Genomic DNA, 16,048 nt, shown 5'->3' with positions numbered 1-16,048 from the left:
GCCCGCGTCCTCGGCGGCCAGCATGTGCGTGTCCCACACGGAGCGGTACTCCGGGTCGTGCACGTGTCTGGTATCCATCGGACAGTGTACTCACTGGCGTAGTAGCCGACGTCGTTGTTGACGTTGATGTGGCCCGCGTCCTCGGGCGGCCAGCATGTGCGTGTCCCACACGGAGCGGTACTCCGGGTCGTGCACGTGTCTGGTATCCATCAGACAGTGTACTCAGTGGCGTAGTAGCCGACGTCGTTGTTGACGTTGATGTGGCCCGCGTCCTCGGCGGCCAGCATGTGCGTGTCCCACACGGAGCGGTACTCCGGGTCGTGCACGTGTCTGGTATCCATCAGACAGTGTACTCACTGGCGTAGTAGCCGACGTCGTTGTTGACGTTGATGTGGCCCGCGTCCTCGGCGGCCAGCATGTGCGTGTCCCACACGGAGCGGTACTCCGGGTCGTGCACGTGTCTGGTATCCATCGAACAGTGTACTCACTGGCGTAGTAGCCGACGTCGTTGTTGACGTTGATGTGGCCCGCGTCCTCGGCGGCCAGCATGTGCGTGTCCAACACGGAGCGGTACTCCGGGTCGTGCACGTGTCTGGTATCCATCGGACAGTGTACTCACTGGCGTAGTAGCCGACGTCGTTGTTGACGTTGATGTGGCCCGCGTCCTCGGGCGGCCAGCATGTGCGTGTCCCACACGGAGTGGTACTCCGGGTCGTGCACGTGTCTAGTATCCATCGGACAGTGTATATACTCACTGGCGTAGTAGCCGACGTCGTTGTTGACATTGATGTGGCCCGCGTCCTCGGCGGCCAGCATATGCGTGTCCCACACGGACCGGTATTCCGGGTCGTGCACTTGTCTGGTATGCATCGGACAGAGTACTCACTGGCGTAGTAGCCGACGTCGTTGTTGACGTTGATGTGGCCCGCGTCCTCGGCGGCCAGCATGTGCGTGTCCCACACGGAGCGGTACTCCGGATCGTGCAGCACGTCGTACAGGGCGTCCGGCTCCACATCGTCGAATTCAGCTACCACCTGCCACAATCGAAATGGTCCATTACAATTTAAGTAAGAAGTAAGAATTAAGATCAAAGTACCTACAATTTGCAGCGAGTATCATCTGGCATGAATAATGTAGTTTGTAAAAGTACTTAATTGTGTTGGACTTCAAACTAGGATGCTTAGGAATCTTTATTCCTATTCTATTCTTTATTTGCATGAGAAAAGGTCACATTTGAGACCAAGATAAATATACCTATATGAGTAAAATTATTTCTAATCGGCTTAGTCCTAACAAAACATGAATTTTCATTCCTTCCCGTGGAAGTTTCATTTCAACTTTGTACCGTCCGATAGCCGACCTTCACAAAAGGAATTCTGTCCGGGCACTGGGACTGAGGACGTCATTTTCCGGTATTTCGGTCGACGCTTAGGTATTTGATAACACTAATTTACATAACACATACCGCACTAAGGTTTATAAAGTAACTTTTGTTTATAAGTACATTCCTAGAATTTTTTTAGCCCTGAATATCAAGAATTTAGAATATCAAAAGTACCATAATACGTAGGCAAGGTACCTACGTATTCGCTTACTATGAACTGCTATGAAGAAAGAAAAAAGCCCGCGACCACTGCTTCCAACGTCAAACGTACCTACCTACCTATGGCCCACTTGCACCATCCCACTAACCCGGGGTTATGCGGTTAAACCGTTTACTCAGTGTCAACTTGTATTGGTAACCATGGAAACTCCAGGTTTAACTGGTTAACCCCGGGTTAGTGGAATCGTGCAAGTGGGCCTTATGCATATAGAAGCTTATTAAACATCTCATCTCTAGGCGCAATTTCACGGTGGCGAAATGAGATGTCACTTAGTCTAGTCTGGTTTTATGCATGCAAGACTTAAGAGCGAAGTGGCGACACGACTATTCACTCCGATATTCTAAATCTGTGGCGCAGCGTAGACCTTTTAACCCGTCTTCCGTTTGCCGGAACGAAGCAATTTCTGTTACCTTATCGTGCCTCAAATACCCTCTTAAATATTTTAAGGTCGGCAAAAAAACCTTGAATTATTACATAATTCATTTATATGTATTAAATATGGGTTCAAATAAATAATAGCCTCTCTTTATAACAACCCTACTTCATACAGCAAGGAATATAGGTCACAGATTAGGTCAATTCTTCATAAACCGGTAACCGGTATTACCTACCGACTTCAAAGCTTTAAAAACTTGGTTAATATTCTTTTTTAATATTAAGTAGGTACTACAAAGAGCTTCAGATAACTCATTTACTTGAATCATGGCTGAAAATTATTTCAATATTGCCCGCAAACCCTCGATACATAAACTCTATTAAAGTCGAGAACAAACTGCCAGAGTGCGCCCGATGCTCCATTTAAAAAGTTAGGCCACGCGTCAAGATTGAACCTTGTTTAGCTACTTGAGCTCGGTAAGAGAATGAGACTTCTTAACTGCCGATGCCCTCAAAAATATAATTGCGCATTTTTAGAAGCAATTTTCATACATTAAGGTTCTGTGCATAAATTATTAAAATTTTTTAAGTGCGTTCTAGACCTTAATGCGTGATATTTTTTTCTCGTGAGTGCAAGTCAATTAAAAGATTGTAATCAATGAAGCCACTAGAAAAAGTCCTCAAAATTGCTAATTAAATTTTTGGCAACCATATTAAATAGCGGTCTTAAAAACGGTACGATATTCACGATTTTTCTCTGAACCTACGGCACACCGTTGTATGGGGCCCTTGCACTTTGAGACTATGCGCTTAAACTTGGCAGAGTTGATTGTTAGCTGGTCTTGAGCAGATACAGACCGGGAGCCGTCGAGAGCCACCTCTCATTTAGTGAGGTCATTTAGTGGGATATATTACATGCCCTAATAGGTATACTAGGTATAGTTTTAGAGAAATGTTGCTCCAAGTGAAGCGCCGCAGCGTCGAACTTCCCCCCTCCCCCCACTAAATGAGAGGTAGCTCTCGACGGCTCCCGGTCTGTATCTGCTCAAGACCAGCTAACAATCACACTGTGCAAAGTTTCAGCGCATAGTCTCAAAGTGCAAGGTGTCGTGCACTAACAAACCAGCTACCAGAGGGTTTAACTTTTCTCTGTACTCGAATTGAGATATCATTGAGCTGCTCCACTTAAAACTTGTCCCGGGTTCCAGTAGGTATTTTTCAATGTTACGGTTGCTGTCGGGTACGGCCACTTCCTGCAAATTGTTTCAAACTTTTGACAGCGGGATAGATACGTCGCCGTTTTTATGCGACTTTGTGAATTTACAGAAATATAATGCCTCAGCCATGGCCTGACCTAAACTGTTATACTCGGAACAGTTTGCAATATCAAAATATAATATGAAGTGCTGCTCGAAGCAAAATAATTTCGACATTCATGAGATATATATAACTATAAATTTAAGTAGTGTGTGCTTATTAAGAGAGGATATTATTATCAAATAACCAAGAAGATAATTTTAATTTTTTTTAGTAGTGTACAATAAATAATATTACTATTATTGAAGCACCTAGAGAGGTTTCATTTCGTTATATGTATTTATAATCTAAAAATAGCTCCTACGTTTTCTTATATGGAATTTACTTCAGCTATCATTAAGTAAATTCGAACACCTGTCGTAAAAAAGCAATAAATCACAAAAGGCAAGAGAGAAAGCGTAAAAAGCTGCTTAACATAACAAATAAAATTACGGCACGTTCCGATGCCAATATTTCGATATCCGTCCAATGACTTTTGCTTCCGACAATTTCCGAGAAATTCCAAATATCTCATCTTTATGTAAAAGAATCACGAGAGCGCCGCTATTGAAATAAATTGAGCTTTTAAATACAACTTGAAAGACCTGAAATGTTCGAGGGCGTACTTGATAATTTTAATACTTATTTCATATTTGCGTAAATATGTAAATGTACTTATTATGTATCTACTAGTACCCACAGTTCTTAAGTCAAATCACTTAAAATACGTAAATGGTAAAAAATATATTATTTGAGTTTCCAATTTATTCTGATAAATTACTCATTTTCTATCTATTTAACTAAATTTAGTTATACATTTCAACATGTGTCAACAACCCTATTGATAAATATTATCCTATTTAATGGCTCCTCTACACGATGGGCCAGCCCCGGCCACGCCAAGGAACGCATTTATGCGTTAGATGGAGCAAGTGATATTGCTATCTCATTCTACTGCATGACTGCGTCCCTTGGAGTGGCCGGAGCTGGCCCATCGTGTAGAGGAGCCATAAATATGTCCTCTTCCTCGGGCTCAAACTATCTCCTAAACTTTATCTAAATTTTTGCAGCGGTTTATGTGTGAAGAGGTAACAGATAAACAGACATAGTTCCTTTCTGCATTTATAATATTAGCATTAGCAGGGATAGTAGAGGCATACGAGTACAATACAATACAAATTGCACAACCTCAATAAAAACATTTACAGAGAGACATACATACTTATTGCCAAAAGGATACCTTATATAGTAACAGCACCAGTCATGGGACATTTAAGAGGGAATTTGGAGTATTTGTGATATTTCCCTAATACATGTGAATGGTCTACCGCTTAGCGTATTGAAAGATGAAAGTCCTACCCGTCTTTCATGTTTCAGGCGTGTTGTATCAAAGATACTGCAATGAGTTTCCACATACTTAACAAATTAAAACTATGCTATTTTTCTCCAGTCATGGACACCAAAGCTCCAGTAATGGGCCCCCCAGTAATGGACACTGCTCTATCAGTATAAAATATTGAAATAGGTCATCAGATCTGGTCCATGTTATCATAATATTGCATTACCATCCGATTTGCATATTTAATTACGAATACAAAATTTCAACTCAATCGGAAAACGGGAAAGTGGCTCAAACTCGGCTACCAAAATTTGACCCACACTAAAAAACGATATTAATTTATCCGAAGTCCGAGCATACCTCCAGGTTGACATATTTCGTAACTACATTTTACTTCTGTATTGTTTAAACATGAAATGATGGCATGGCAAGCATGATTATGTAAATTTCCCATTATAGGAGGTATGCAGTTTTACAGCTCCTATAATGGGATTGGGCCAAATACCACTATTTTTTTACATCTGTGGACTCACAACATAGTATGTTGTATACCTTATCTCATGGTAAATGCAATTAACAAAACACATTTTAGTTTTCATCAAGTATTAATTAATTAAAATTTAATAAATTAACTCACCTCTCTTAGCGAAGTTGTTAAGAATTCGTAGTGGTATTTTTTTTCAGTGACACGACAACTTTTGGGTTGACGCCAATTTCTTAAAAAACAACCAAATTTAATAAAAATTCAAACTGAAACAGCTCTAGGACTCTTATTTATGATAATATACAGGCAGTGTTTATAAACTACTTTTAGACACTTATTTTACATGATTTGTGGTTTTTTGTCCCATTACTGGTTCCACGCCCATCATAGGGTACACTACTATATATAGGAAGGGATATATGTCATATATAAATAATATTCGTCAAGCCTAAATGATAATATTTTATAATTTGTATAACCATATGTTATAAGCTATAAATTAGCTCCGAGAGACACATTGGTATATATGTGTACGAGGCGCTTACGATCTTTTTAGGGTTCCGTACCTCAAAAGCAAAAAACGGAACCCTTATAGGATCACTCGTGCGTCTGTCTGTCCGTCCGTCTGTCACAGCCAATTTGCTCCGAAACTACTGGACCAATTTAGTTGAAATTTGGTACACATATGTAAGTCCGTGACCCAAAGACGGATATGTAACGTCAACAAATGAATTTTAAACATAGGGGCTACTTTTGGGGGGTAAACCATAAAATTAAAAATCAAAGTTTTGCAAACTATGTCGTGTTATATATCAAACAAAAGAGCTCATTGTGAGAATCTCAAATATATTTTTTTTATAAATTTACGATAAAAATTCTAGAAGTTATTCAAGAAAATAGACAAAAAATGACCATTCCCCCCCCCTCTATCTCCGAAACTACTAAGTCTAAAACTCTGAAAAAAATACACAAAATAGTCCTTTTCCTAAAGATGTCAGGAAAACCTATTAGAAATCTAGAGTCAAGCGTGAGTCGGATTTAAGAACAAAAATGCGGTTTAGGTTTTTTAGGGACACAGCCGCAATGGTTTAAGTGAAACGTGATGTATTAGAGTTCTAGACAGCTATTGCGAAGGCCCTAGGCCGAAATCCGCATAAGGCCGAAGACCCGAAGCGTCCCGAAGAGACGTGCCTTTAGCTTCAAGCGTGAGTCGGACTTAAGATAAAAAATGCGACTAAGCTGTATCTGGCACACAGCCGCAATGTTACTTGTAGTACTGATTGATTAGGTTACTAGGTATTGTCACGTGTTTTAAAAAGCACTATACATGGTGGCCAAAAAATAAACTAAGTGTATTTCCGTTGCCGACGTGCAACCCCGAATTCGCAAAGAAATATTTGGCTGTTTCATACGTTTTGACTGGTCCGTTTTCTATGGGAGGATACATTTCTTTTCGCGATTTCGGGTCCCATAGTAAATGTTGCTCAGTAGGTAGGTATAATCCCAATACCTCCCTGGTTACGGGAATGTACTTATTTTTTGGCCACCCTGTAGGTATTATCTCTCTTCGGCCTTCGCTTTTAAAACACTTGCGGAAGTTGTAGGAAGCGCGACCCATTGGACGCTCCGAGTTTCAGCCCTACGCGGAGCTCGGTCTTCAGTCTTCGCATTTAGACACTTGTACTATTGTTCGGCATTTAATTTCCTATCTAGAAGCTACTTTGCATATTTGCAGAGATATAAGCCACCACGCCAGAAAACTTCATGTTACATGTGTTGAAAACTTGATTGACTTATTCGGGTTTTTCAAGGCGTTTCACTCACGTCACGTTACACGTACAAAAATTTTTTTTGAAAATTCTGTGATGTACGGAACCCTTGAAACGCGAGTCCGACTCGCACTTGACCAGTTATTTGATATGATGGTCGTACGCAAAACCACGCAGCCACAACTTCAACGACGAAGTTCAGTACGTACTTTGTGAGACAACATTATTCTGAATAGTCCTCCGGTTGTTCCTGACGTCACCAACTGTTGTATAAATTACGAGTGTACCCTCTCACGCATCCCCGCTTCTCTTTGCTTGGAGATAAATCACCACCCAATTGCTGCGGCCCCGCAGAACAACTTGCACAATATTCATTAAATCGTTAAAATGAGCTTTTGAACGTTTTAAGTACAAAATAACCAGTCACGTAAACTTTTGTTGTTGCTTGCTATTTCTTTAGGCATCATTAAGGCAGAAGAAGCGTTCTAAATCGCTCGGGATAATCGTTTTTAGGGTTCCGTACACTAAGGGTAAAAACGGGTCCCGTATTGCTAAGACTCCACTTTCCGTCTGTCTGTCTGTCTGTCACTAGGCTATATTTCATGAACCGTGATATCTAGACAATTTAAATTTTCACAGATGATGTATATATTTCTGTTGCCGCTATAAGAACAAATACTAAAAAGTACGGAGCCCTCGGTGGGCGAGTCCGTCTCGCACTTGTCCGGTTTTTATTACCTCGGATTTGAATTCGGATCATAAAACATCCGCCGCCGGCTATAATCCTTTCCTCGCTTCTCACATTAACCATTCCAAATATCTCTTTACAAATTTCAGCTTTTATTCAAAAAACTAATGACCGCTTTCAGTGCGTATTAAGCCTAAACAAACCTCCGCATAACAAACTCTGAAGGTCCCAAAACAAATGTTTACTGCCCTTGTTTATAATAATCAATACAGCCCAGTGTTGTAAGCAAACAAGTGGTTGTGGTGAATATTCGAATAAGGGTATGAGCGACAATTTCAAAAATGAATGTTTTTACTTTTAACCTACCTTGACGGTCCTTAGCGCGCCGTGAGCGGCGTCCTCGGCCCAGACCTTGACGCCGTCCTTTTCGTACTCCAAGGTCCAGCCTTTTTCGGAAGCGAGAAGGCCTTTGAGGGTTTCAAAGTCAGAGTCGTCCGCTACGCGCGCCTCGCCGCGCGCCCATCCGGCTGAGCCCATCCGACCGCGGACATCACAGCTCGACTGCCCGACTGGCCTGTCTCTGCAGCATGGCCTGATGGCTCGATACCGCGCATGCGCGCCCTCGTCTCTACTTTTTGCACACGTGTTGGTGAAAGCTGGCGCGACTGTGTGGGTGACGTGAAACGTGAATCGTAAAGTATCTATTCCCGTGTATTGCAGCAAAATGGGTATGTAAATAATACCGAAATACTCCTAATATACCTACCTATACAAACTCTCGCTCTCCCCTAAAATTAACGGAAATATAAAAAAAACACGGTGTATAATATGGACGTCTCACCAGAACAATAAAGTAGTTATAAGTTTGGTATGAACATACAGTAGGTAGTAAAGGTAGCTTCAAAATAGTTTCTGTTCGCTAAGAAGTACAATCGCTAACCCGTACAATTTCCGGAACTACTTGAAACTTGTAGACTTGCCTAATAGGGCCAAGTTTAAGTAAAGCAGATATGTAGCATTTTAAGATACTACTTAGTCACTCGTCAAAAAGTTTAGTGCCAAAAAATAGTAAGTATACATAGATAAGTACCTAATTGGACAAGTATATTGTACTTAATCAGACCTAATATTTCATTACCATTAGTACCATTACAGTTAATTAACAAAGCCATATTTAACAGCTACCTACCGACTTACATATATATATTATATCAACCCATCTACCTACCTAACCCCCACCCCCACCCTAACCCTACCTACCGTTACCTAATTTAGTTAGTATAGTACATAGGTATACCTACAACTCTTCCATTTTGAAGACATGAAAAGGAGAGGATTTTAATCAACAACATTCTATTGTTCTTTTGCGTGTTGTTTTAGTTGATATCATCACAAAAAAAACAATTTAATATTTTCTACTAAAACTCGAGATAGAGTATTCGTAGTCCAATATACTATATATGTACTTATATATAAACAGAGATAGATGGGCAACATCTATTCGACCGCCTCCCTCTCATTAACTTCTCCCCGGGTTCGATGTGGCCAATTAAAACCATAACTCGATCCCAGCTTTATTGGGTTTCTACGTCATATTGCAACAATCCCGCGAGGTTTGACACCATTTAAGAAATCAATCTAGATACCATACCATACGTGCACATCATAGGTACTAATGTAGGCACTATAGCTCAAAAACTCTTTAAGCAATATTTCAACTACCTGCAGGTTGTTTTTTTTAACCCTGACTACCCTGAGACATAATTATTTTGTGAGGTGATTTTTATAGGTAATTGAGCTAATTCTAATTCTAAGCAACTTTTACTATGGAAATAGAACCAACCCCGAAATCAAAAAAAATTGGTTGTTCCATGCACTTAAATAGGTCAGGAACTCAGGATGCCAATGGAGCCAAACATTTTTTTAATGATTTTGGGGTTGGTCCCATAGTAAAAGCTGCCATGGTTGGTCTCATAGAGTCTGGCTACTGAAATTTTACCCAAATGTTTGGCGGGAAATTCAAAAAATCTTGGGCTGGTCACACTTTGTGTAGTAGGAATTATAGTTTTGATACTAGAAAATATTTTTGATTTTCTGTGCACACGTAAGGTACCTAAGGATATAAGTAAGTTGAATATACGTAGACGTGCACTCAAAGACAGCTCACATCATTTCTACAACTATGTAAAGTACAGTCAACGATAAACACATATGCTTACACTTTCTCACCATATACCATTGTCACAAGGCGAAAAATGAAATGTAGTGTAAATAAGACCTAGTTCGATAATACCATAATATTAATCCATCACCAAAAAATTTAAATAAGTACGAGTACATACTATGCCAAATTTCAACTCAAGGTCAAGTTCAACTTACTTGTCTTACTACATTTGCATTTTTCTTGCTTGCTTGGTTTGCTTACAGAAAAGACAGACGGCGAATAGGTATTTAAAACTACTAAGTTACAATTAATAATTTTGACTAAGATGAATATTTACACATTTAACTAACCATGACTAAGGGTCGGTTGCACCAAACCGTCTGTCACCGTTAAAGCGTTCACTAAATGTATTTGTATGGGAAATTTCATACTTCACTGCTGTTTGACGTTAATCAGTCTGTTAAATGTGGTTGGTGCAATTGGGCCTTATTCGCTGTAGTTAAAATCGGAGTCTAAATATTCTGCTTCTAAGTAGTTATCAAAGTCGGACAGCAAATACTCCGGCTCCGAGTCCCCTCCTGTATATTGATCAGAACTGCTAGAAGACTCGTCATCACCGACGCTTATGACAAATCTTTTCATGTGAGCAGTTATGTTATCCTTTTGCATGTACTGATTTTCTATGTGGACAACATGATCAGTCATTTTTTTCCAATCGTTAGGGGTCACGCTTTCGAAGCAATCTCTAATAGTTCTTTCAAACTCTTGCGCAGATTGGGCTACATTTTTGCTGGCCACTTTTCGCTTAGCGATACTCCAAATCAGCTCTATGGGGTTCAAGAAACAGTGATATGGTGGCAGTCTTAGAACCTCGTGCCCATGAGTCCTGAGTATCTCATCTGCTTCGTAGATAGGCTCTTCTTTATGCTGTCCAATCAAACACAAGAGTTGTTCTTTGGTACAACGTTCACCAAACGGTATCGATTTCTCTATAAGCCAGTTTTGCAAATCTGCTTTTCGGGATTGTCGATTTGGCAGCTTATTAATTTGCACAGTGTGGTAACTTGCATTGTCTAAAACGACTACACTCGGTTCGTGCAAATTCGGCACCAATTTTTCCCGTAACCATTTGTTGAAGTTTGCCGCATTCATGTCATGATGATAGTCAGCTGCGATCGATTTAGTGCTGAATACTAGCAATGCATTGGGCACAAAGCCACTTTCAGAACCAGCATGCACAATGATATATCTTTTTCCTTGAGAAATTTTTTCAATCAAACCTGTTGTGGACGGGCCCTGCCAAGACTTTTTTGGTTTGTAATGTTGGTGAACATAAGTTTCGTCCAGATATATTATCGGTTTGCCTTCAGCACGTTTCAAAGCAATGGTTCTCAAGAAATGATGCCGCCAAGCTGCAATATCGTGCCGCTCAATTAGCTCTGAACGTTCATTCTTGTTCTGTTTAAATTCAAAACCGTTTGCCAACAATATTTGACGTAAAGTTTCTTTGCATCCAGTAAAATTTATCGATTCTTTTAAATCAGCCAAAAGGGTTCTGAGAGTAGGTACTTGTTTTCTGACCACATAATATTCATTAATTTTATTTTTGATGGCTTGAACATCGAAGCTATCCAAGTTTGATTTGGTAGCTTGATGAGGCCGCTTTTGCCCCGGAGTACTAAAGTCACCATTGTTTTGTTTGCCTTCATTTAGTATATTTTTCAAAGTTGAAACACAAAAACCTGTACGAAAAAAACTTTAATCAATAATATAATTTAATAATAATGGTAGACTCGCAAAATTGCAATCAATATGGTGGTAATTTCCATTTTGCGAGTTTCATACGTCTGTCTATGTGACCATTAAGTTACGTTACTTTAGGTTAGGTCAATGGTTAAGTTAAGTAGGTATACCTAAAGATTCCATCGACACGTTGGCCGCTCATATACACGTACACGGTGGCTAAAAAATAACTGCAGTCCCGGTGCCAGGGAGGTTTTAGGATTAATACTGAGCAACTTACCCTCTCATAGAAAATGGACCAGCCAAAATGTATACGAGTATTATGAAACAGCCAAATTTTTTTTCGCAATGCCGGGGTTGGTCCCATAGTAAAAAATGCTCAGTATAACCCCAAAACTTCCCTGTCAACGAGAATGCTAACTGCATTCTCGTTAACAGCCACACTGTATGGACATTGGACATGTTTCGAAACGTTAACGTTTATTTTATATTTTTATATCAACTTTAACTACTGACCAGTCACTCCACAGATTTCTTCTAAATATTGGTTTTCAGTAAATAACTCCTTATGTTCCAATGTTTTGATTTTGTTGATATTTTCCAGAATTTCTAATTTAACCGTTTCTTTACACACTTGTCCTGTTTATGAGATTCAGGCATTAATAAATTTACGTACTTAATCAAACTTATAGGCAAATTTTAGAACTAGTACCTACTTAAAGTATCAAAATATTAGAGCACCAACCTACTAAATTGCTTACGACTTGTAAACATTGCAGTTTTTCTTTATATAACGCTTCTTGGCGACTGCGTACATTACCGTAATTGTTTGCGAGTTTAAATAATAGGTTCCGGACCTCACTCGGTATAGTCATTATTAATATTCTTTCAAATAAACCGCTTATATACCGCGAACAATTTGAATGGATGACATAAATTGACAACAGACTTTTAGCTTTTTTAAAAATCATAGACAATTGGTGATACCACAAGGAAATATCAGTCAACAAAATTTGGCTAGCCAGACTCTAGTAATGTTAACGAAAAACAGTTGAATTTAAATATTCGGACTAACAATATAAACACACATTTTCACAAGCTTTTATTTAACTCGCTCTGTTAGTACGTAAGTATCTTCATTTGTTAACTAGTGTAGGTCAAATTAGATTTGCGATTGAGCTGAAATTTTGCATATACATATATTTAAATCGGATGGCAATGCATTACACACAATAATGACAATGTATTATGATGACATGGAGCTGATCTGATGATGGAGACAGGTGGTGGCCATAGGAACTCTGTGATAAAACAACGCAAACTAATTGTGTTTGGGGTGGTTAGTATTGTTTCGATGAGTATTCGTTGCCTGTGAAAAGAAAAGCATCAGCGATAAAGCCTGTACCAAAAATAAATTATTTTCCAAAAACTTATTATTAAATTATATTATTTAGTACGTGCTTTTATTAGTATGTATAATAAAGACAATTCGTTAAGTTAAAGTTTTTATGCGATACGTTACGTTTTAGTCGTACATATACCTAGCCGATTGGTGTAGGTCTAGGTAGGTACCTACCTAACTTAAACGTGGACAAAAATGTAGGTAGGTATTTTGCAAACTATTTACTTTTAGTGCCACTGTGTTATTTCATAATCGGGTAAAAGTCATTAAAAGTACGTTCACTGATTATCATGATAAGTATCATCATGACATATGTAAAATAAATAGGTATATAAATAAATATTTTCACTGAACTACCTGTTTATAATTTATAACTAAAATAAGATTTCTCGGGGTTCCACTGGATTGGGTGTGGGGGATAGGAAAATAAAAATAAGTACTATTGTTAAGTGTAGGTAGTATTTAGTAAATACATCATAAATACTATTTACAAATACCTATGTGTGTTTAATTATATTAATTAAACGACCAGATTTATAAGACATCTTTTTAATTTGTTTTTAAATACCTACATATACGAGTACATGCAATGCGTTCTATAACACTTAGCACTAGCAGGAGCTGATATCAGGAAGAGGCTTGCCGTCGCAATGGTTTCGCCAGCCGTACCAGGCTCGGAATCCGTGGCGTTTGAAAATCTTCTTCGCGCACGTTGAGGCTTTCGTGATGTCGTCCGTCATAACGTCTGCAATAAGGTGTCCATTTTTGTATTAATCTAAATTAAATACTATTTTATGCTAGTCTGCTGCTTTCGCGGGGCAAAACCTTGTGACATTTGCTACTAAACTTCTAGTGTAGAGGAGATTATTAAAAACACAGAATCATATACAATAGGCATATACAATATTGTGTTCTGGATTCAGTATTAGGAAAACGTAGAAAAAAAATCTTTTAAGGTAATTTTTTTTTTTATTGAGTAGGTCGTTCATGTCGGCCAACCCTCTACAAAGTCCAAATTTTGTTCACGTCTAAATTTTTTTCCACTTTTTCATAATCAGAACACGATAGTGTTAGACCAAGAATAGTCTGCAGCGATTTTGATAGCCCACGCAGTGCAAGTGTTATTTTAAACATCAAATGTCTATGAAATTATGACGTATAAAATAACACTTGCACTGCGTGGGCTATCAAAATCGCTGCAGACTTTTTTTGGTCTAACTCTAAACGGATACCCACTCTTTTTGTTACACCTGTAAGTATATTCGTCTCAACTATCCTCATAAGCACTTACCAGCACACGTGACGTGGCAGTCCTTGCCAGGAGTGGAGGTGTTGCTGCACCAGTACTTGTCGTTGATCTGGAACAGCCCGTAGTCGCGGGAACCGTTCTTGTTCACCGTGCCTTTGGCGTCGGTGCGCCCGTGGCTTTCGTTCTCCACCAGGCACACCCCTGGAACACGACAAAACTAATATAACATACCTACTACTAACCCTGCCTACGAAGCAGGAGGTCCCGGGTTCGAATCCTGGTAAGGGCATTTGTTTGTGTGTTCATCACAAATATTTGTTCCTGAGTTATGGATGTTTTCTATGTAAGTATATAAGTATTATATATGTGTATATTATAATATATCGTCGTCTAGTACCCACAACACAAGCCTTATTGAGCTTACTGTACTAGGTTGATCTGTGTAAAATTGTCCTATAATATTTATTTATTTACTTCTGCATAGATGGGTACTAATGACGGACAGCGCGATTCGGGAAATGAATTAGAGATTAACTAGATACGATATAGTAAAGAGATGTAACGTCGCACGGATAAAGGTACCTGTGGCGGTTGGCGCTTACACTATTATTTACGCCGCTCCTATATTATTGCGGCGCTATGCGACGTAAGCGCCAGCCGCTACAAGGTACCTTTTGCCGTGGAACGTCACATATCTTTACTATTTCATATCTAGTGAATCTCTAATTCATTTCCCGAATCGAGCCGAAAGTCAGTTTTACAACAATCTAAAAGTCGTGTCGTATTTAGGTAGGAAATTGTGGATATTTATTTGTAATTATTAAATAAATGTGTTACTTGTCAAAATAATAAAGGAACTTTTAAAAACTTACAATCTCTCAATTTGTTCTCAGGGAAACCCTGGGCCCGTAGCTCTCTAACCAGCGGGCATCTCTTCAGCTCCCTAGCCTGACACTCCTGGCAGGCCACGGCCATCAGAGCGAACACAACAATTTTATACATTGTGTATGAAAATAGTACAACGCAAACTGCTAGTAGTTACCGCGGTTGATCACAGTATGCTTCGGGAGCGAAGCTAGCGAGTTTATATATACGCGCTGAAAAGACGGTTATGGAATAGGGGAATCCTGTCGGTAGAGTCCCTTATCAAGCAACACACAATATGCCGGTGTGCTCCAAACATACATATAATTCGTTTTTTTTGCATTAGAAATAACTTGCAAGAAGGTAAGCGATCTTGTTATATCTTTTAATTGAAAAACTCTTTTTAAAAATCAAAAACTATTACTTATGATAGCAGAAGAATATAAATGATCGTATTAGATTCATAATTGTTACATATTTGCCGTAACTTATTTTTAAAATGTGTTTTTCAATTAAAAGACACATCAAGATTGTTTACCTTATTTCTAATGCTAAAAAAAACGAACTATAGAAACCCGCATACAAAATAATAAAATATATGTTTGCGTGAAAAATGTTTTGTTTGGTTTAATTACAGATAAAGACGATGTTAGCTACCTTTAGATGTTTTCATAGTATAGTTTGGGTGTACGTAATAACATTTCCCTGAGGGCTGGATAAAATGTGAAAATCGTAATGATGATGGCCTTAATTCAGTTGTGATTTCAGCTTATGTGCTAAGCTAACTTCAGCATTTATTGATTTAATCGTACCTTAAATACAACAAAAACAAAAAATATGCTCAATCAAATTTTCAGTGCCACTATTGTAACTTATAAAGTTATATATAAATTATCAAATTATCACATGCGTTTTAAAACTTGACAGAGCAATTTCCCGAGCAACATAACAATAATTAAATATAAGTTAATTTTGAAAAAGCATTTCTTTATTTAAAATATACCAAGGAATATTTCAGCTATAATAATAGAGTTTTGAGTACCTACCTACCTAGACGTACATACACTACAT

The 16,048-nt window shown here is 38.8% G+C and overlaps 2 protein-coding genes across 2 annotated transcripts; both read right to left on the bottom strand.

Moving 5' to 3' along the window:
* Window positions 1-10,205: 10,205 nt before the first annotated feature.
* On the bottom strand, window positions 10,206-10,871 carry LOC134663831 (uncharacterized). The gene has a single exon (XM_063520379.1). The coding sequence runs from the start codon at window positions 10,869-10,871 to the stop codon at window positions 10,206-10,208; it is 666 nt and encodes a 221-aa protein (XP_063376449.1).
* Window positions 10,872-13,475: 2,604 nt separating this feature from the next.
* Window positions 13,476-15,188, bottom strand: LOC134666088 (lysozyme-like). Its single transcript, XM_063523217.1, has 3 exons — window positions 14,986-15,188; window positions 14,156-14,314; window positions 13,476-13,609 (listed from the first exon to the last, which is right to left on the bottom strand). The coding sequence occupies exons 1-3, from the start codon at window positions 15,113-15,115 to the stop codon at window positions 13,476-13,478; spliced, it is 423 nt and encodes a 140-aa protein (XP_063379287.1). The 5' UTR covers window positions 15,116-15,188.
* Window positions 15,189-16,048: the final 860 nt, after the last annotated feature.

This window comes from Cydia fagiglandana, chromosome 1, assembly GCF_963556715.1.
Source record: "Cydia fagiglandana chromosome 1, ilCydFagi1.1, whole genome shotgun sequence".
NCBI classification, from domain to species: Eukaryota; Metazoa; Arthropoda; class Insecta; order Lepidoptera; family Tortricidae; genus Cydia; species Cydia fagiglandana.
The sequence above is the reverse complement of the archived record's forward strand: the minus strand, read 5'-3'. Positions and strand labels throughout refer to the sequence as shown.